Raw genomic sequence first — 22023 nt, forward strand, 5'->3', positions numbered from 1 at the left:
TGCAAAGGCCTTTTCTGAAGACATAAAACATCTAGCACAAGAGGCTCTGTGCAGCCCTTGGGAGTCAGGCATAGCTTTGCTCGTCTTCGCTCTGCGAGTCAGGTGCACTGATAAGGCAAGAATGCAAAACACAGTGCCCGAAGCCTGGGAGCCAAGGCTGGCTGTTTCCAGTCTTGTAACTTTCCAAGCAAAAAACATGTTTACTGCCAGGAGGGGAGAGCCTAGAAGCTTCTCGAAGAGCTGACACGTCATGATGATTGACGTGCAGCTCCTAATAAGAGAACTATACTTGGACCTGGGAGGGGGGACTCATCCTGGACTGTTGGAAAGACACGCATATCAAGGACAGTGCCTGGACGACCAGCTGGGCGCTATCAGGGCCGAGGCTCCTAACATCACATCCCCGCTCTGGTGTAGGACTGTGGGGGCTTGGCCAGTCCTCCCCTCCTCTGCTGAGGAGTGCCGGGCACCTGTAGCGGCGAGGGTCCTGGGTGTGATCAGATCGTACCTTCATCTACATTTCATTAGGAGCGTAAGACCAAATAATTGCATATTCATCTGTGATTGATAATTGGCATTATATAGCTTGCACTCTCTATTTCCACATTATTATAAACTGCTGCTTAGTTTTCATTAGTAGTTGTAGATAATAAATGCAAGCATCATATTCTGTGTGATTGGCTTTTTTCCAGACTGAGTTCATCGTGCTTCTTAAACCTTATTTGTGTGGGAAGGTAATTAGGAGTGATTTACTTTGCACAAAGGGCTGGATCCCAGGGAGGTGCGGGTACTGTTTATCACTACACAGGTATACTTTGAAATGGCGGCATCCCCACAGGATAGCGAGGGCTTCTTTCTCTATGTGGGCATAGTTCTGTTCTGGTTTGGTGAGTGCCCGACTGGCGAATGCAATGGGGAACACGTTTCCTTCATTGTCTGTTTGGGTTAGTACCGCTCCCAGGCCAACCGGGCTGGCATCCACGAGGAGTTCAGTATGTCTTTCTACGTTGAAGAACGCCATGGTTGTGGATGCTGACAATGTGTTCTTAATTTGTTGGAATGCCTGTTGGTGGGTCGATGTCCATTCCCACTTCTGGTCCTTCTTGGTCAGTTCTGGGAGTGGGCTTGCGATGTTGGCGCGGTCTGGAATAAACCGCGCACAGTATGTCGCCATCCCCATAAAACTTCTCACCTCTGTGGCAGATTGAGGTGCCTTTGTGTTCTTTATGTCATTTACCTTGGACGGGTCAGGGGACACGCCTTTGGCACTGAAAATGTATCCAAAGAAACATAGTTCTTCCTTTGCGAACTCACATTTCTCTGCATTTAGCGTTTGGCCTGCTGCTTCCAGTCTGCCTAGGACTGCTGCCAGGCGTTTGTGGTGCTCTCTCTCATTCGACGCATACATAAGAATATCGTCGCTGATGTTTGTGGTGCCTTCTAAGCCAGTGATGACCCTGCGGATTTCGTGTTGGAATACCTCTGCAGCTGATGATATTCCAAAGTTGAGCCGTTTATACCTCATTAGACCAAGGTGAGAGGAGAATGTGGCGATATATCTTGAGTCTCTGGCTAATCTGAGCTAGTGGTAGCCGGATCTAAGGTCAAGTTTGCTAAATAGTGTTGCTCCTGTGAGATCTACAATGAGCTCATCTATCGTTGGGGTTATGTGGCGTTCCCTTCCAATCGCTGCATTGGGAAGTCTCATGTCTATACAAATTCTTACAGCGTTGGGTTGCTTAGGTTTTTGGGCTACCACCATGGGCGATACCCACGGGGTTGGTCCTGATGTTCTTTCAAATATACCTGCTTCTTCGAGCTTGGCCAGTTCTTTCTCCACTGCTCCTCTCAGATGAAATGGTATCCGTCGTAGCCGTACGGCTTTCGGCTCTATAGTAGGATCTATATGAAGCTTGATGGTTCGGCCTTTGAGACACCCTATGCCTTGGAATAGTTTCTTGTGTTGTTGTAGTAAATCATCGCGTTTGTTGTGTTGGAGGTCAAATGCAAAGTGGATTAGTTTTAGTTTTTCCGCTGTCCTGCAGCTGAGCAGTGTCTCACAGCCGGCATTTACAACATAGATGCGCGACCTGCAGTTAGTGTTTTTGTGGGCGAAATCTGACTTGAAAGACCCTTGCACGGGTAGGTGTTTCTTACATCCATATGCATATAGTCGGACCTTCTTCTTGTGAAGCGTGAGCTTCGGGTGAAGCTTGCTGAATGCTGTCACTGGCATTACGTTCACTGTTGCACCAGTGTCAATGACTACTTTCAGTGGTTCACCATTGGAGATGACTGTGCACGATGGTCTCTTCCTTTGTCGTGACCGGTGCGGTTCAACGGCTGATATGAGGTGTACTCGGTGTATCCGTTTGTTTCTTTTCTTCCGTCTCTCTTTTCTCTCGGGGGACACACTGTCATCGCTGTCGTCGCTATCGCTCGTGTCTGGGGATCTTTGAGAATGGTCAACGGCCCTGGCTTTTCCTTTCCGGTCAGGTTGGTATGAAGACTCTCTCGGTGCAAACTTCTTCCGGCGCTCTTGTGCCGGTTGTGATGTAGTTTCCTTGTTGTTTCGATTTGGCGGGTTCAGGCAGACTGCAGCATAATGATTGAGGCGGTTGCATTTCCTGCACGTGGATCCCCATTCTGGGCAGGATTCCCCCTTGTGCCATGGGCCGCCACACCATTTGCAAGCTTTGCTTCGCTCTTGCGGCATGTGTGTTTTCTGGCCATATTTCATGTAAGTGTTCTGGTGTTTGGATATGGCTGCGACGTCTTCTGTTGGCTTAGGGTTGTCAGGCAGGAGTCTTTGGATCGCTGCTTCAATCACTGCTACCTGGTCTTCCCTCTGCTCACGAAGGCGCGCCTTTTCTAGGATGCGGGACAGCAGCATGTTCCTCTCCAAGAGTATAGCTCTTCTCAGCTTTTCTGAGGAAATGCCGTTGATTATTTGGAGGCGGATAGCGAACTCTTCGTACAGGAACTCACAGCCTACTGCCATTTCACGAAGGCGAGCATGAAATTTGTCCACAGTTTCTTTCTCACGCTGCCTGGCCATGCAGAAGTGAAAACGTTCGTAGTCTGGGTTAAGATCTGGTTTGTACATGTTTGTGAGTACAGCCTTGGCTGCGTCGTAGTTGTTGTGGTCTCCGCGGTCTGGGGTAGCGTTGAATAGGCACAGGGCGGCAGCCCCGATGTTGAGCAAAAAAAAGTACGTTTTTTTTTTGCTATAGTGATGCCCCTGGCGTCAAGGTGCATTTCAAATTGTTGTAGCCAGATTTCCCATCTGATGGCTGCCCCCGTGGTGAATGGGTCAAATGGGGGCATGAGCGTGGTTAGTGCTGGGTCAGGGTGGTCTGTGGTGAGGCTCTTTCTGACGGATGAGCTTGTGCTGGCCTTCACGGGGCTAGTTTCAGAGCTTGACATGTTGCTGGGAAATTTCTGATGGGATAGCACCTTCAGTGAGGGTGGTTATAGGGGTACACTCACCGGTGCTTGCTGCTCCTAGTGTCGACACGGGTTGTCCTGGGACCTTGCATGGTGTGTGAGGACAGGTTGCCAAGGCTGCTACAGTCTTTTCAGACGACACGAAAAGTTCAGGCATGCAACTGTCTTTTCCCTTTATTCTAGGGATGGTGTTCTATAACGTTGGGTTTATTTATTTATTTTTTTTGGAAGTCTTTTACCCTGGTTGAATGTTAGTGATGGTTCTAGAACGTTGGGGAAAGGACTGCGAGGGCCCAGCTGAAGCATGTGTCAATACAAGGCCCTTTAGAACGTTGGAGAACGTTGTTGCAGCTGATGGATGTACCGGTGACAAAGCGCGTATGATACTCGGTGTGCATTGATGCATCGGCCGACACTCAGCCTCACAGGATGGGGTACTGTTGATGCACGTGTTACACGCGGCTTGTGTTTTGATGGCTGCTGCGTGCTGATGGTGCGCGTATGACACGCGACCTCCTTACGGTGCTGACGGTGCGCGTACGACACGCGACTTTGCTCCTTTGATGGAAGGAGTGTTGGCGTTGCGCGTGTTCCACGCATCCCGCGACGCTGGTCCGGCCGACACGCGGCCTTGCAAAGTTTTCTGTTCGGCAGCTGTGGGCAGTACGGGCCAGCAGGTGCGCGTTAGACCACGCGGCTCCGCAGATTCAACGGTCTCCGATGAGAGGAGGCGCGGCCTCATGTGGCTCTCTCCATAGTCTTGTCGCCAGTGTGATGCCTGTCTGCTGCGCAGCATGCAGACCCGACATCCATGTGTAGGTCTTGATGGGCCAGCGATGGCAAGCAGCGCGCTAGGTTCGCGGGCAAGGAAGACGCGACCACTCTTTTGGGTGCATAAACCCGGACTGGCGTCCTAACGCCAGTTCCGGTGATTCCTTTATTTCTCCTGTGTCACGTGACCCCGAACTAACTGGGCACGTGACACCACACTTGTAGGGACGCTGGCCATTTCTAAAGCGAGTGAGCCAATGAGCGGAGCTCACTGTTGTGCAAGCCATACATAAAAACGTACTGTTATTTTATTTGACCTGTTATACAGGATACCAATCCAGTTTAATAACTTCTTTCATTGATGCACTTACTCGTCCACCACTACAAACGGTTGAGATCTCAAGCATAGCTCTCAACTAGTTGTGCTGCAAAGGCTGGTGAAATCACCCGATTTTGTTTTTGGCGGGTGAGACGCCCGTGCAGGAGGCTTGGCGGGTGATACAGCCCTTTACAAGGCGGGTAACACCCGCCAAAAGCGTGTGAGTTGAGAGCTACGTCTCAAGTCTCCGAGCCCCCACACCAAAAACTCCCTTGGGTTGGCTTACTCATTCACCTAGCGACCTCAACATGACTTATGTTTCAACTTTAGAGAATGAAAACACGGTATACCTACTTGTCAAGACCCAGTAATACTCGATTCCAGTACTACCTAGCAAACCCAGCACCATGACATACTAGAAAGCCGTACACTCTTTTTCAAACTTTTGTCAACCCTATAAATTGTTGCGTTATTCTGTAGCAACGCCGCTGAAGGTTTGGGGCTTTTCTCCCTCCACCTCCATGTTTGTGTTTTTTTCTTTTCAGCCTGCGTCGGCCGGTGGTCGCAGCGTCATGCTTCTAATTGCGAGATGACGTCAGACGCCCGCCACGCCAAGCATAGGAGGGGTGAAAATCCAGGGAGGAAGATAGAGGCGAGGGGGAACGGAGGACCCTGGGGCTACGGACAGGCAAACGCGACACGCCCCCACCCGCGGCTTCACTATGAATGCAAGCCACGCCCCTGTCGAAAGGAGCTTCGCTTAACCACGCCCTTATCGCCGCGAGCAGACTTCAACCACGCCCCTACCGCCGCAAGCAGCCTTCAACCACGCCTCTACCGCCGTGAGGGTAGCCCAAGCCTGGAAGTCACGCCCCCTGCGCCTGCGCAGTGACACTATTAGCCCCCCTCTGACGGTCTGGAGTTCCAGCTACGCACTCCTAGCCCCCACCTTTCTTGGATTTCTGCTGGCAGACTTTGGAGACCCCACCATGGCCGTCCCAGCCACAGGGGAGACCAAGGTGATCTACCACCTGGATGAGGAGGAGACCCCGTACCTGGTGAAAATTCCGGTACCGGCTGAGCGCATCACTCTGCGGGACTTCAAGGGAGTCCTGCACCGGCCCAACTGCAAGTACTTTTTCAAGTCCATGGACCAGGACTTTGGGTGAGGAGACTTCCGGAGCACAATACAAGAACACACTGCGGGAAAGGAGGTGGGGTCTGGGATAAAGGGGGGCAACAGAGGGGACTGGGTATAAATTACATAGGCGTACCCTATGACAGAGGGGAGTGTGAGGACTCTGAAGGATGCATTTCAGAGATTTGGGGCAGCAATGCATGGTACATATAAAGCTTGGATGGACGTCCCCAAAAACTTTTTCTATCCCAAAGACTAGGGTGTTTGGTGATGGGCAGATGCAGCAGGGTGATTTATCAGCCCACAAAGCACGTAGAAACTGAACGAGGAGGGAGCTTGGGCTCACAATACGGGGAACAGCACAGGAGAGGGAGCTCTGTTCAGGAAATACACGAGTAGTGGAGGCAGTGGAATAAAAACAAAAGTGGAAGGATGAACAATAGGTGGGCACAATAAAGGTGAACCTTTGTAAGCAGTGGTCAAGGTAGAACAACCGGAAACATTTCAACTCGCACGCTTTTGGTGTGTCTTGTCTGACGTGCAGTAATTTTATACGCAAGGCTACCCCTGTACTCGTTCATTCACTTCAATTTAGTGTCACCCACTAAAAATAAAAACCGTTTTCTCCTTACTTGGTTACTCAAAAACGTTTAGAGGTAAGGGGCAGCAGGGCCCAATGGGCTCGCTGGCAGTGACACCAAAGCCATAGTAATTGTGCGAATAATGCATTGGAGGAGCCAGAGTCGTGGGGGAAAATAGTCCCGCTTGTGCACACCAAGAGGGTGAGACGTGGGACGCAAAACCAAGGTGGCTGCAGGAGAGTTTTGCCTGAGTGCACACGTGTGAGGTGCATGTACAAGAAAACAATTGGCGACTGCCAAACCACTAGTGACCAAAACGTGGTGTGGCAGTGCAGCTCTCTCTAAGGCACAGTATAAGGTAACTCCTGGATAGAGAAGGCTTCCGCATGTTGAGGCTCACATAGTGTTCAAGTAGCTGTCCATGGGATGATGTGCAGTCCCTGTGGACTGAATGCACTCAAATACCTTGTGGCTGTAGTGCCTGGGCTTAGGGCGTTACCTAGAGACACATACACTGGAGTTCCCAAAAGAGGGAGGTTACATACATTGGTTATTGTTGGCCGAATCAATAGACTACACAATAAATTGGGTCGCACAATGTATGTCTGGGGAGATTGTTGCACACAGTGTTACATCTACGCATAAGGTCTACAAAAGAAGAGCGTTGTAATCTGTGGATAGTACTGCCAAATGAAACCGAAACACCTTTGGGGAGAGATCCTACTTATATAGGGTTGTAGTGCCTGGATCTATTCCACGCTCTTGACGGGCCAGTGTGCAAGATTGCTTTGCTGTTGTGTTGATGTATACAGGATGGGAGGGCCCTTAGCAATGAGTGCAGGTCAGTTTTTAGGTGTTGCTTTGAAAGCCCAGATGCATTTGTGTCCAGAAGGGTGGCATCCTTGTGTGACCATGCTGCTAGGATGCATTGGCCAACGCTGTATATGTAATTTAGTTGTAATGGTGAAGTGTTCTGTTGTTGGGAGGGATTGTTTAGATTTACGAGTGACATATTTGGTGTTCATATAGTGTGTTTGCATGTAGAACTTGAGAATGTTAGTTCACTGGGGCCCAATAGGCAGTTTAGCACGTCCGTCCAGTGTGTCCATGACTGGGTTTGACATTTTTGGGAGCTGTTTACCTCTTGCCTCTACCCTAGGAGAGCCTGGTTAACTCGGGACCCACAGTTACCAGGAACTACTTTTATCTCCCCAGCCAACTGGTGCCTTACAAACATGAATATGTGAAACTAACTTGGATTGTTTGAGAAACAGGACACATTTAAAAACAGTGTATCATACATAATGGGCAAAACGTGAAAGTGTGCATCTCATGTGGAAATTAATTTGCAGTGCTTTGTGTACTTGCTCTTGGTCACCCACGGGTAGCTCCTGCCTCCTGAGTGTTGCATGACTTCCAGAAGCTGGTTTTATCTCGTGCTTATTGAAACTTAAACCGAATTTCGAACCCTGCCATGGTGATGTCTCTACCAGAATGCCTCTTAAACTGTGTCTTGGTAGAGGCACCCACCACTGGGCGAAGGACCTGTCTACAAGACTCCTTGCGTGCACTGATATCCCTGGCAGTGGGGAGTGTGCAGCCTTTGGTTTTGGACTAGTGAACATGTGGAAGAGAACTAAATGGAGCAGTCATCGTGGGGCAAGTAGAACATTTACTGGGAAGGCTTTCCATGGGGAGTATAGAGTAGGGCTCCAGAGACAGCAACGTTCAGGTGGGATGGGTTTCTAGGAATAACTCTGCAGCTTCGAGTTCAGTGTAGGATATCTAGGAGCCGTTCGTGCACGTTTACACTAAGCCTTACAGTAAAGCACCCAATGTCCTTGACTGTATTGGGTTTGCAAGTTGAATCATAACAAATCAATGTTGCTTAGGCTACATGGTAAATAACTCATAGTGCTCCCAATTGTTTAATGGGGCACCAGGGAACACAGCATGGTGTGCGCTGATCAGGTGGGTCTTCTGTGTTACCACAGGGTGCTTTAGTGTGTCGCCTGGTTGGCAATTGATGTGATACCATGAAGAATTAGGTTGTTTTTTAAAGTCAGGTATTTAGTGCTTTCCGTAACGCAAGGCGATCTTGAATTGTAGAAACAAGTTCCAGAGTTTAGCTGTGCTGATTTCCCCCATTCCAAAGGTATCGTAGAGATTTTAAGCGTACTTTGTTGCTGGATCTCAGTCTTCTCCTTGGTTGAGATGGGATTATATTTTCTTTTATTCCATAGACTCCACAGTCCTAAGGTCTTTTTTTTTTTTTTTCTGCGGTGGTTTAATATTAATGCTCTTCCCACTTGGAAGCTAGCCTGTGGGGTGATCTTGGAGCCGGTTTAATGTGTTCCCTTTCTTTGATTGGGGTAGTAATCTTTCTACTGTGTTTTGGTTGTGTTGAAGTTTTATTTAGCAATGTAATTCAGAATGCTGCGGTATGCTATTGGCATGGTAATATTGTGTTCTGTACCTCACGTATCTGCATGTGTTTCAAATACAATGGATTCTTACTAAACGCCTAGCGTTAAAGAGTACATTGATGTTCAACTCGGGGAAGCTCTCAGTAGAGCCAATTGCCAAGAGATGCCAGTGACAGTACTGAGTGTTGTACAGGAGCCACTGCAAGTACTACAAGAGCATCAGTTGGCTTTATTCTTGGAAGCGGGGGTGCTCCATGAAATGGCTGTGGCACTGGAACACCAGGAGATCTTTGATTTTGCTTCTCGGCCATTTGGAACCCCAAAGCGCATGATTCTGGTGATCTTGCCGCTGTTGATAAATCGGAGGGGGGCAATACTAGTTAGCCATAAGTGTCACTCGCCACTTCAATTCTATAAATACACACAACACCATTTCGTACTCGGCAACAGTCTAATATCACTAGCTAGTGGTGAGTGCACATTTTGCACCCTGAATTAATGCGTAATTAGGGAGGCCACAAGTTGCGCTGTAGAGCCGCCAGGGCATTTCCAGTTAGCCTTTGCCCTAATAGGTTGAGCGATTTTTTTTTTTTTTTTTTTCTTTTTTATTTTTTTTTATTTTTTTTTTTTTCTTTCCCTTTTGTAATGGGGAGTCTAACTGCATGCATTTCATGGGAGAGTAATTGTTGTGGGAGTTTCCATCTTTTCTGGTTCGTTGTAGTGTTTTATGCTTATGCTGTTTATTTGCAACATAAAATATCAGTCTCGTCTTTACTATACATTGTTTGCATGAGAGGTTTCTATTGCTTTGTGTGTAATAAGCCTATTTAGTCCAGATCGGCGAGTTAGCTGTGTCAGCTGCTGCACGGGCTTCATGACTTACCCTTGCTAATTTCAGTTCTTTATATGCTCTTTGTGACCATCTCCCTGCAAGTGTGTTCTGCTCATCCTCCCGAACCTGGGTTTCAAATTGTTCTCTAATCCTCTTTGCCTTTAAAGTGAGTTGATGTGTGATTTATGATGACTGCTCAAATAACGGATTCTGATTCATTGTTTTCCATACCATCCCCTCTGGGTTCTCATCTGAGATGTTTTCTTTAAAATAGTTATCTATTGATGTTTCCACCTCCCTCTGAAATATAGAATTTTTGACTTGCTTCTGATCGGAGCTAATATTGGTAAGGAACTCTTCATTGGGTAGTACGGTGGAGGAATTGGTGTGGGCGGGAATAAACTTTAGTGAGATGCCATTTGAATGCAGTTGCATTGCCAGTTGCTATGCCAGCTAAATATTCTCAGTTCAAACACTTCCTCTTCCATCTCTATTCTGTTGCATTGGTTTTGGCAATTTTGTGGTGCAAGCACCACAAAAATTCAACACAACCAAAAATAAGCTGTTCTGTAAGTGAGAGCATGAAAGTGCTCTTGCAGTTCGTCCTCTAGGGCCACAGCACATTTTGTGGGGTCGGTCGTTAAATCGCTTCTTTGGGGCCTTTGATGTGCCCCACCTCTCCTACTATACTGTTGCTCTACTCGATCAGTCTACTAAATGACCTGAGACAACTTGTTATTCAGGCATTTTATGGCATTCATAAACATAACATTTTGAAATCTAGTGAATTTGATACTATATAGTCCCAATTCGAAAATCCAGGCACTTTGGGTCTGCCCCAGTTGGGTTAGGTGCTCTGTTCGCCATTTAAAAGGGGGCCTGCTGGCCTAGTTGGAGGTGCACAATATTGATCATCTTGGTGTCTGTAATTCAAAAATTGTCATCTTCTCCTAAGCAGCTGCCAACCAAACACTTTTGCCTGTCATTCCCTTGGTGCACAGGTGGATGTTCTGCAAGGAAGAGGTCCACATGTGTTCCTTGTAAGTCACTGTGGTCATCACCTGCCAGTGACCGGTTGCATTGAGCCACACGTTAGGCTGTGTAATGGCAACTTCTGTGCTGGAAGAGTAAGTGTGGAAGTGGGAGGCAGACCAAAATGGGGGAGGCCGTGTGGAAGACCCCAGCCAGAGCCACAGTTTTGGTACAGGGCGTCAACGGACCCAGTGGGGATGGGTTGTTTATGCAGACTGACTGGGCCCCCCACTGGCAATAATGGGCAGGCTGCACTGAAAAGTGGGAACACAATGAAGGCACCAACGTTTTTGTAGAAACTAGGACCAGATTTATTACAGGAAGAGGAGTAAACTCATTGCCAGCAGGATAAATTGGACACACTGTACTAGCTAGGCAAACGCACTGGCATGGAACCTGGGGCCTTGGGAGTACCCTTGGATGCAGGGGAGGGGGAAGGGACACCAAGGGGGAATGGTTGGAGAGGGAGTTGGAGGAGGGGGCTGGTAAAGATGGTGAGGAGGGCAAGAGAGAGGCAGGCAAGCACATAGAGAGAGACGCACAGGGAGAGACAGGGGCCCAGGGCGACAGACGCAGATACAGGGAGAGGGGGACATGCATAGAGACACAGTCTGGGGGAAGAGGGAGAAAATTAAGGGTAGACTGGGGTGAAGAGTACCTTAGATAGGAGGCCTCTCTGCCCTCAAACCCCCATGGTCGGCACACACTGCCGGAGCCAAAAAAGACTGTTACTCCTACCCAGGAACACGTGGTGGCCAGGGATACGTTTTTTTTATGTGGTCTCCAGGCCTGTTGTTGCCCGGACACGTTTTGTTTGGATTCTAGGGGAGATGGGATGCAGGGCTGGACACACATTTTCAGGTATTCAGTGTGATTCCCAGGTCAGGGTTAGGGCAGTTGGGGCCCCATTGTTGGGTGTGGGACAAGTGGCTTTCCAGAGCTCGTTCCACACACCTATTATGGACACAACAAGTGGACTAACTGGGTGTAAAAGGGCAGGACAACTGTCGCTGGGTAGTGGAGCAGGGTCTCTGGGGAAGGGGAGAAAAAATTCATCCCTGTGCTGCACATTACACTGGGGCTAGATTCTGGCTCAAGGAGGCTGCTGAACAGGTTTCCAGACGGAGTTGGCCAGGCATTTGGGAGGCATGTGTTACTACTGGCTGTAGGCTGGTTTCCTGGGAGTGGAGTCGCCAGGTGAGCAGTGTCCAGTGTGCCAGAAACAAGCAACTAAAGGGATATTGAAGGTCTAAAATATAGTGATCAGACAATGTTGGAACCAAGCGCAACACAGCCTTGTTAGTGCAATAGTTAAATACAGGACAAAATACACACACGCACGCACTTGACAGAAATGAACAGCTAGCAAAAACAGTGCAGTGAATATGCAGTGCAAGGTGGAAAATACATTTGGGAAACATGAAAGTTACACACAGCCATTTCCACATAAGGAGCTCTTGGGCTTTACAGTAATCTGGTTGTTAGTAGCAGAGAATTGCTGCATGTGCACCTAGGATGTGTAGCTTTTCTATCCGTACGCATGATTTGTGTCTGAAGTGTGCTGTTAACCAAAATGTGCTCATTTAGACATTGTGCTTTCACCCTGGTCGGGCACTAACCCCTGCTTCTTGTTTCCACCTCTACCCCTATTAAATAACATAAACTGCTTCCTTAAAGGGGACCCACTCAGCTATGTGAAGTCAATAGGATGGGTGGGTCAGCATGGAAGGCTATGCCTGATAGGTCGGCTAGTAAGGTGTTGCCTACCTAATTTTCTTTCTTTATTGTATTGGTTTAAATGAACCTTATACATGAACATTGAACAATACAATACATCATTTCAATACATCCAAATTTAATGTTAATATTTACATGAAATAGATTAACTCCTAGTCTCCAAACCTAAAATAAGTATTCTAAAAAAAAAAATCCTCAATTGTAAAACTGGTTACAAAAAAGTACTGTCACCAATAATAAAGCCCTGTTGCTGCCCCTTAATATTCTTCTCCAAAAAACGTCCTTGTTAAGCCAACCTATTTCATGTAAAAATTCCCAGACATTTGTTACCTAGTTGATTTCAAAGTTTGACAAAAAATAAAGATGTGCCTCAAGGTTTCCATATCATTATTGTAGTATCTCCAAATATTACTTTTCTTTTATATGTAGCATTTCCCAGGGGTGTATTAATCTTACCAAAACCATCAGATTTCGTCCCTTCAGGCATTTTTCCAAATGGGACAGTATAACTCCATGCCACTTTTTTTTCAACAGCCAAGTCCTTGTATACTTTGTACCCACCTCCTTTAGTTACAGGTGTTTTATCCAATCACCTTCATATATCGTCTTCTAGACTGTGCTCAGATTCATTACTGCTGATGTTTAGATCATGTAGAGTTTTCAGACACTTTTCTTTAAAGTTGATCAATCGGCCATCTTCTTGCTCCTCTAGCTTCTGCAGTAGTACATGATGCAAAGAGTTCTCTTTGGCCAATATTATGTTTAATTGTAAAAGTAATTGCCAAGTAACCAAAGCGTGATTTGAAAGGAGACCCGACTCATATTTTCAAATCACAATAGGGACACAGGCAGGGATGTAGAGTGCCTAACGCCAGATCTTACCTTCTAGATTTTCAAAGGTGAATTCCTCTGAGAGAGAGGAGGTTTCTATGCCATTCAAGAATGCTCGCTTTACCTTTTAAGGTTGTAATGCCTTCTAAGCAGGATAAGAGAGAACCCCTGCAATTTTAACACACACTGCATGACGTTTGCGCTCTAAATTGTTCCCCTTTCTGGTGGAGACGAGCGCCATGCAGTGCTCTGTGTGATACTTTTGCTATTCTGAAGCCCAAATATTTCAGGGTCTTTACCCAATTTCCAACATAACTCTATTATATTAGCTTATGTACTATTAAATCACATTATCTTTTTTGATGGATTGATTATCAGATTATTTGTTGTAGTATAAGATTCAAAGTTTGTAATAAGGCGCTGCAAACCCAATTCGGTATGATCCAAGAGAATATAGTCATCCGCGTAGCTTAACCATATGTTTTTAATTTTGGTGGGCCAAAAGCATCCAGGCTCAAGAAGTCCCCCAGATCTGATAGATCCAAATTAAACAAGCAAGAGGCCAGTACACAACCCCGTCAGAGCCCTGTTCATGTTTAGTCTCGCACGTAGAGTTGCATCTTTTTGTGAATTGACAAGTGTCTCTGTAAATCCCCTCCTTTGTAGTTTTCCCCCACAGGCCCGATCCTTCCACCATGTCAAACACCTGAGTTAAGTCAACACATGCTATGTACAAAGGTAGTGAGCCTTTACCACAGGCCTTTTCCACTAATGCATTTAAGATAAGACAAAAATACCCAGTCCCATGCGTCAATTCTCGCTCTGTCAAACACTCCTCTTACATCTGTCACCTCCTTGAAGACTTTGACCTTGATATCCTCGCTCTCACTGAGACGTGGTTCAATGCCAGCCCTGTCACTGATTTTGACACTCTCCTTCCTGAGGGCTACAAGATGCTCTCCAAACCCAGGCCTAAATGGTCTGGAGGCGGAGTGGCACTTGTCTTCCCTTTATGGGTCCCTGCGTCGTTAATACCCACTCAATACTACTTCTTCTTGGTCTGTAAGATCTGTGTCTCCACTTCCCTCACGCTCATTCTTGCTACCATCAACAGGACCCCGGGACTGCCATCTCTCTTCCTCCTTGGAGTTGGCCGGACTCGCCCCTTCTTTTCCGACCTACCTCTAAGCTTCTCTTCCTTGGTGACTTCAATATTCACCTAGACTCTTCTGATGCATCCACTCTACCCTTCCTCAACCTTTGCGACTCTTTCCCTCACCATTCTTTTCTCTGGCCCTACCCACTCCCACTCATCCAGGAACACCCTGGATACGCTCATCAGCGCTGATATCTCCCTCTCTAACCCTCCCACTACCCCCTCTCCTGACCATGTGCTGCTCTCCTCGCATCTTGAGCTCCCTGGCTCTCCAGCTTAGCCTCTGCCTTCACTGCTAGTCTCCTTCTCCGTTATTCGACTGAAGCGATTGTCAGTAGCTGCTTTTGCTGCCTCCTTCATTCCTCCTCCCACTCTTATCGACTCCCACACTGACTCTTTCCCTTGCTAACCTTCACCTTTCCATCTCCTTGTCCTTACCATGAGGATCCGAATGAAGCCCTGCTCCAAGTGTAACAGCTGGTATATTTCAGACCTAGCTTCACTTGAACACAAGTACAAAGTCGCTGAACGAAAATGGCTGGCTTCTAGCACATCCTCTGGCAAACTGGCCCGTCGCTTGCTCCAAACGCAATACAGACTCCGCTCCAAGAAATGGGCCTACATCCAAGCACCCATCTCTGGGGCCACAAACCACACATCTGTATTTTTCAAAATGTGCAGAGAACTTGCCAATTCTGCTTTGATCTCTACCTTGCCTCTTCCCTCCCAGGCCCTCTGCACTGCCTTGGCCACCCGCTTTACTACGAAAACTCGGGACATCCTGTTCACTCTCTCTTCTACCCCCACCACCCAGCCCCATGTACCCAGGCGTCCTTTGGTCCCTCTCTTTCCTCCTTCACACCCATAGCCTTGGACAAGTTCACTAAGACAGTCTGCTCTATGAAAGTCTCGTCCAAACTGGTGATCCTCTGCTCCTTTAGAACTATCAAGGACAACATTGTCTCTCTTGCTCCCTTCTTGGCTGAGTTCTGTAATCATTATTTTGCCACTGGCTCCTTTCCATCACCCCTCAAGTACTCCCTTGTGCACCCCAAAAAAGCAGTCTGCGGACCCTACTTGCCCGACTAACTACCCCTTTCTTGGGCAAACTCTTGGAGAAGCTAGTTATCCTCCAGCTAATCCATCACATTGAATCTTTTGACTGTCTCCAGGAGCAGAGGTCTGGCTTCAGAGCAGCCAGAGGCATGGAAACTGCTCTCCTGAACACCTGTGATGACATGCCTTCCAACATTGATTCTAACTCTCCCTCTGTTCTCCTCCTCTGGAGCGTCCGAAGTGGTCAATCATTCCACCCTCATATATCGGCTTTGTGATACCATAGGCATCACTGACCAGGCACTGGATTGGTTGCCCTCCTTCCGCTCGAACAGGCCCCCTCCAGTTCAACTGGGCCTGTGCCTCTCCTCTATCTCACTCTCCACCTGCGGTGTCCCTCGGGGTTCTATCATCTCACCGTGGCTTTTCAACATTTACCTTGCCCTCCTGGCCACCCCCTTAGTAATTGCCCTGCCCCTTGTCGCCCCCCTCCCCTTGCTCTTCACCCTCTTCCCCACTCTCTGCACTTCTGTTACTGGTATTTCTCATTCCCCCCCCCCGATCTTGTGGTGCCGTTGATGTACAAGTGCCATACAAATGCTCAATCAATATAAATAAAAAAATGCCTAAACCATGTCTCTTCCCTGTGACCCCCCCACCGTGTTTTTCCACATTGTAACCTTAATATTTTATCCTTGCAATTGTTTCCATCTTATTATCCACTAATCTTTCATGTAGATGTTACCTACTTGATCCACAAAGCTTAAAGGGATAAGGTACTAGAGAATGGGGGAATGGGAGATTCCCCCAGTTTATCAGCAGCTGGTTTTGATGAGACCACTATAATATGGACCTTCTCTTTTGGAGACCTTTTTAAATGTTTTTTTTTTTAAACTATAACCACATTTCATTGTAGCTGGGAACCTGTATATAAATCAGTCTAGGTACTAATGCTGTCTGGAGTGTGGAACCCTGCCCTCCCCGCCCCATGATTAAAGATGCCTCAAAGAAAGGTCTAACATCAGATCCTCATTTGAGAGAAACCAGGTAAAGGAGCATCATAAGTCATGTAGGATGCACGCGATTACAAATATTCTGGAACTCTGTTTACATACTGAGGCTGGGAAGAATTTGGATGGGAAAATGTTTGCAGTATATTCTATTAAAGATGCAACACAGCACTGGAGCTTTCGCCAACCATTATGCTTCCACTGGTTAGCCAAAAAGAGAAAATGAATGACCTACAGAAACTATAGACTGAGCTCCCGCACCACCTCCAAACGCTACTCCCGCATGGGACACCCACTCTCCCACAGTCCACCTCCCACTAACCTCGCCACACCTACAATACCACCACACTCAACATATCAGCTACAACCACCACTCGCACTCCGACAAACAAACCACACACACCTTACATCAAATGTGCCCTCCTCAGTGTCCGATCACTCCCAGCTCATGCATCTAATATTCATGACCTCATAGTCAACAATAACATAGACCTATTAGCCATCACTAAAACAAGGTTACATGAAGCATCAGGCCCTGCCGTTGCTCTTGCACTACCATCTGGCTTCACCATACTCAGACAAGACAGGCCAGATCGAATAGGAAAACCTCCAGCTCCGACCTGTCAGTCACCCCTCGACCAACAACTCTGACCTCTTATCGACCAAACTCACACTGTCACTCAACGGCACCATTAACATCCACCTACTATACCGCCCCCAGGCAACACCCCAGACTCCCAGGATAACATAATTCACATCCTCAGCAATAACATCAAAAGCTCCACCAAAACCCTTCTACTAGGGGACCTCAATCTCGGATTCAACGATACTAAAGACAAATCTGCAGCCACTCTTACCAAGGAACTTACCAAGGAACTTATCGACCTGGACTTCACCCAAAAAGTAGAAGGTCCTACTTGTGCCAAAAGCTGCATCCTTGATTGGATTGCAGACCATAACTGCCTCTCCAATTTCATCTCTAACTTCTCATTGTCCTGGACTGACCACAACTGCATCGAGTTCTCTATTCCCATCACCAAAAACCACAAAACTCTGACCCCTGCTAGCGCTGCACAAGTCAGAAGCTCAAAAAAACTCTGAGGATAACCTGCGTCCTTACTTCAATACCCCCGAGCTAGCTCCTTCATTCGCTAATGATCCCAATGTTCTAGCAGACATCTACAAAGATATCACCAAAGCTATCAATGAAATAGCACCACTCGAATGGAAAAAAGAAAAGAAATCTCTACACGCCAACTCTTGGTTTACTGAAGATCTGCAATCTATGCGATCCGACAAAAGAGCAGCACTAAAAAACTGGCAATCTGACCCCTGCACTAGCACCAAAAACAATTTCAATCCAATCTCCCACCAATACAAGATAGCTATCACCAAGGCCAAAGCCAACGCTTTCAACACCCGAATATCTAATGCCAAATCACACCCTAAAGAGATTTTTTGCCATTTTTAATGAGCTTATCTCCCGCCCCCACCCCAACCCCCCCAATACACCAGACGAAATAATCAAAGATGAAGTTTGGTGTACCAGCATTCAAGCTGCCATGCTACATAAAATCGACCTCCTCCAAAAAAAAAAAAATCAAAGACCACTGCAAAGTACTTCCTCGACAGACAGAAACCAAGCCCACCATACCTGACCTCTCCTTCAGAGACGTCACTGTATCAGAAGTCATCAACCTACTGAAAAATCTCAAACCTTCCCCATGTAAAGGCGATATTTGCCCACCTAAACTCGTCAAAGACTGCGCAGACTGCTTTGCGCCGCTCTTCACGGCATTCATCAATGCGTCCTTTAAAACCGGCATCATCCCAGCTAACCTCAAAGAGGCCTGGGTCCGGCCTCTCCTAAAACAAAACCTACTCTCGACCCCTTACAACCAAACCACTATAGACCTATAACCACAGTGCCATTCCCCCTGAAATTACTGAACAAAGCCGCACATTGCCAAATCCAACAATTCCTGGAAACCCACTCCATCCTCGGGACTAGGCAATCAAGCTTCCGAAAAGGACATGGCACAGAAACAGCCCTGGTGGATCTGAAGAGCCAGATCACCCAAATTATGGACACAGGAAAGCCTGCTTTTCTGCTCCTTCTAGATCTCTCAGCCGCTTTCGATCTGGTTGATCACAAGACTCTCACTTCACACCTCACGCACTCAGCCAACTTCTCTAAAGAGTCAGCTCTCTGGATCACCTCCTTCCTAGAGGGAAGAGCCATGAAAGTCTTCTCGGATATCGCCAACGCCACCCCTACGACAATCCACTGCGGGGTCCCTCAATGATCATGCACTGCACCCACACTCTACAACTTATTCACCAAGCCCCTCTTTGACAAACTCGACTCTTACGGCATCACATACACGAACTACGCAGACGACACAGAAGTACTTCTACCTCTATCAGGATCATACAACGAAGACGCTACGGCTCTCCACACAATCTACTCCACTATCAAGGCATGGATGGCAGTTAATGGCCTCTGCCTCAATGGAGACAAGACTGAAATCATGATATTAGGTCAACAGAACACCCTAAACAAACTTGACAAACTGTACGCTAACTTCTCCATTGACAACTCCATCATCCTGTATCCACTACCGTAAAGACTCTGGGAGTATACCTTGACTCCTCACTATCTATGACTAGACAAGTCGGCGCAATCACTTCATCTGCGCACACCAACAAACTCATAAACGCCATCAAGCCCTACCTCTCCAAACCCAACTGCCTCTCTATAGCGAGAGCAACCATAGGAGCCAAACTGGACTACTGTAATGCACTCCTAGCAGGCACATCAGCCAAAAACCTAAACAGATTACAAGTCACGCAAAACAATGCTCTCCGGGCCGCTCTCAGTATCCCAAGAAGAGAGCATATCACCCTTGCCAGGCACTCAGCCCAATGGCTCCCGGTCAAAGAGCGGATCACTCTCAAAATCCTCACACTTGCACACAAATGCCTCTCTCTCTCCGCCCCGTCCTATATATCAGAAATCATCTTCAAATCATCCTCCTCCCGTCCCACCAGGACGCAATACTCCAACCTACTCTGCATCCCACGCATCAAAAAAGCCAAGAGGTCTAAGCTTCCCATACATCGCAGCCAAGACCTGGAATGCTCTTCCTGCAGACATTAGAGCGGAAAACTCACTCTCTGTTTTTCGCAGGAAACTGAAAACCTCATTCCTTGCAAAATAATAGGAAACTTACAGGAATCCTTGTAAATATACTGCTCTGCTAATGTGTACATGTCTATTGTAAATATTGCATCCTACGTAACTAAGACATTGTCTGTAACAAGCGCCACAATGCCCACGGGCTGACGTGCGCTCTACAAATGTGAGTAAATAAATAAATACAGTGCCACGCCTGATGACCTAGGATTACCACAAGGAGAGGAGCTGACTGGTCTGCACCATAGATGCAGACCTGAGTTGCAAATTGTGATCACCTGCGTTTGGTGAGGGCCCAGGGGTAAGGGAGGTAACATCCCGACCACTCTCCAAGGCCCATGGTTAGTTTGGGCCTACCTTCGACTTGGCTAGTGTGTATCCTCTGACCATTGCCGTACGCGAGGAGTGATTGTTCTACTGTGGTTCTATTTCATGTACTAGCCATGTTTTGGAAGGCTAAGTACATTTAGAAGTGGGAGGTGCCAAACATGAAGCCTGGGATTGAAGGAAATCAAGTGCTGGTAGCTGTTTATCTCCTTATTGTAGCCTAGAAGTACCTGGTTCTCTTGACACCAACAGCTGTCAGGAGTTGCATTGGACTGCTGGGGCCAATTAAAGCCATACAAAAATACAAAATACCAATCTGAGATTCAGCCCCTACAAATTAGGAGTACCAGCCACTTTTACTCCCTAAAAACAGGCACATGCACCAAATGGATAAAAATGCACCCACCAAAAATAGTAAACGGTGTACTAAAAAAGCCAGCTACCTGCTTCATCCCACACACCGCTCTACAAATATGTACATATCAGTGGTACAAGCATAGATTTGCCACAAAGAGCTCAAATATTATTACTCCCTGTTCCGAAAAAGAAATCCAAGGTGTAAACAGATCATTTGCATAATGAATAGGTGCAAAGATGTATTTCTCACGTTATTTTACTCCCTAGAAAATTATTTTTACTCCCAAATATTTCTGGAGCCTTGGCAACAGTAATTCTGTGTGTTAGAGAATATGTAGCATGCAGAACAGGTATAGGAGAGATTTCAAGCAAATTGGCTCCTATATAATGTAGAAAAAGGCTTTTGTTTCTATTTCATGTTGAGGTTACGTTTACAAAACGATATGCACTAGCTCCTGGTTCCATACAGTTGGCGCCTGCTTACTGGCTGATACCTCATACTCTGGTGCTACTTTTAGCTCCTGCTTATCCCAATCTCGTTTGCTCCAAATGAAAACTTGCCACTGTTAAAAACTATTGCTTAAGCATTATGAAGAAGCATCCCATCATATTCTAGAAATTCTGCTATCGTGAATACTAAGGTTTTGCCCAGTGCTGGTTCATGTGTGATCTCCATGGGATTCCGGTGGAGGATGGAAATCGGAAGTAGACAAATTGACAATTCAAGGGAAGTTCCAAATTCAGTTGCCAGAAGAGTAACCACAACCATTTGTAGGAACCTCTTTTAGGCCCTCCTGTGGTGTACTGGAGTACATAGCTCTGTAGCTCGGTGGAAGAAGCCTTTCCCTGTTGATATGAATTTCTCAAAGAGGGAGCCATTCTATTTTCAAATCTTTGTAGCACCAAGGGGCCACATCTGTTAGAGGCTGTGCCCCTTACTACTTCTATGCAAAGCAGGGCAGTTCCTACCGACCTCAGTCGCTGGGGAGTCTCGACCAGATTTTTTAGCTCACTGTCCCTTTTACCGAAGAGACATATCCACAAGATGTTTTTGTCCTGGCAAAGGTCAATACAGTACCGAAACGCTAGGCAATTCTCTCCCGAATAAGGGTACCAACAGCAACCCTAGACACGTGTTTCGGCCTGACTAGGCTTCATCCGGTAGGTGGAGCTTTGCCTCTCTTAGAACAGTGAGCGAAGGGGGAGGGGGGTTCCACATCTTGGATTACCCTAGTAACTTAAGGTGAGACCCAGAGTTAATTTTTAATAAATCTCTCCCTCAGGGTAGAGGCATGTGGGACCTCACTGAGAGAGACTCCCCTTTGGGGACAATGGCTCCCGTTCAAATGGCTTCTATTCTGATGAGGAACTCTATAAAAGCCCTCTCAGTAATGCCTCTGAGAGCATTTACTGTGAAACCAATATCTGCTATTGTCATTCAGAATGTAATATCCCGTTCCACTGGGACGAGTAGGCCAAGCAAGAGCGATTGAGAAGGACCTGGACCTACTCCGGGGGGGTCCCAAGCATATGACGCGCATATCGAGGGAGGAGACTGGCAAATGAAAAGGACACAAGTTACAAAGCAGGACTGTTGACAGTTATTGGTGAAGGAGCAGACTCCCAATGTCTTCATTGGGGATGAGAGGTAGACTCTGACATGCAATGTCTTACCTTGAAAAGTGAAGATGAATCCGACGTAAATAGTCTTGCCTGGAGAAGAGGGAGTTGGAACACTAAGCTGAGACAGACGCACAGCGTTTTACCTGGACAAAAGCCAAGCCAGAGAAGCAGATGGAGTGCATAG

General features: G+C 47.1%; 1 protein-coding gene across 1 annotated transcript in view; it reads left to right on the plus strand.

Moving 5' to 3' along the window:
* Positions 1-5323: 5323 nt before the first annotated feature.
* The window catches only part of DVL2 (dishevelled segment polarity protein 2), a 454758-nt gene continuing 438058 nt past the window's right edge, over positions 5324-22023 (plus strand). Inside the window, exon 1 of the mRNA XM_069645872.1 lies at positions 5324-5702. Within this exon, the coding sequence (XP_069501973.1) occupies positions 5527-5702 (176 nt within the window). The 5' untranslated portion in view covers positions 5324-5526. The remainder of the gene's footprint in view (positions 5703-22023) is intronic.

This window comes from Ambystoma mexicanum, chromosome 1p (assembly GCF_040938575.1).
Source record: "Ambystoma mexicanum isolate Mex_15411 chromosome 1p, UKY_AmexF1_1, whole genome shotgun sequence".
Classification (NCBI taxonomy): Eukaryota; Metazoa; Chordata; class Amphibia; order Caudata; family Ambystomatidae; genus Ambystoma; species Ambystoma mexicanum.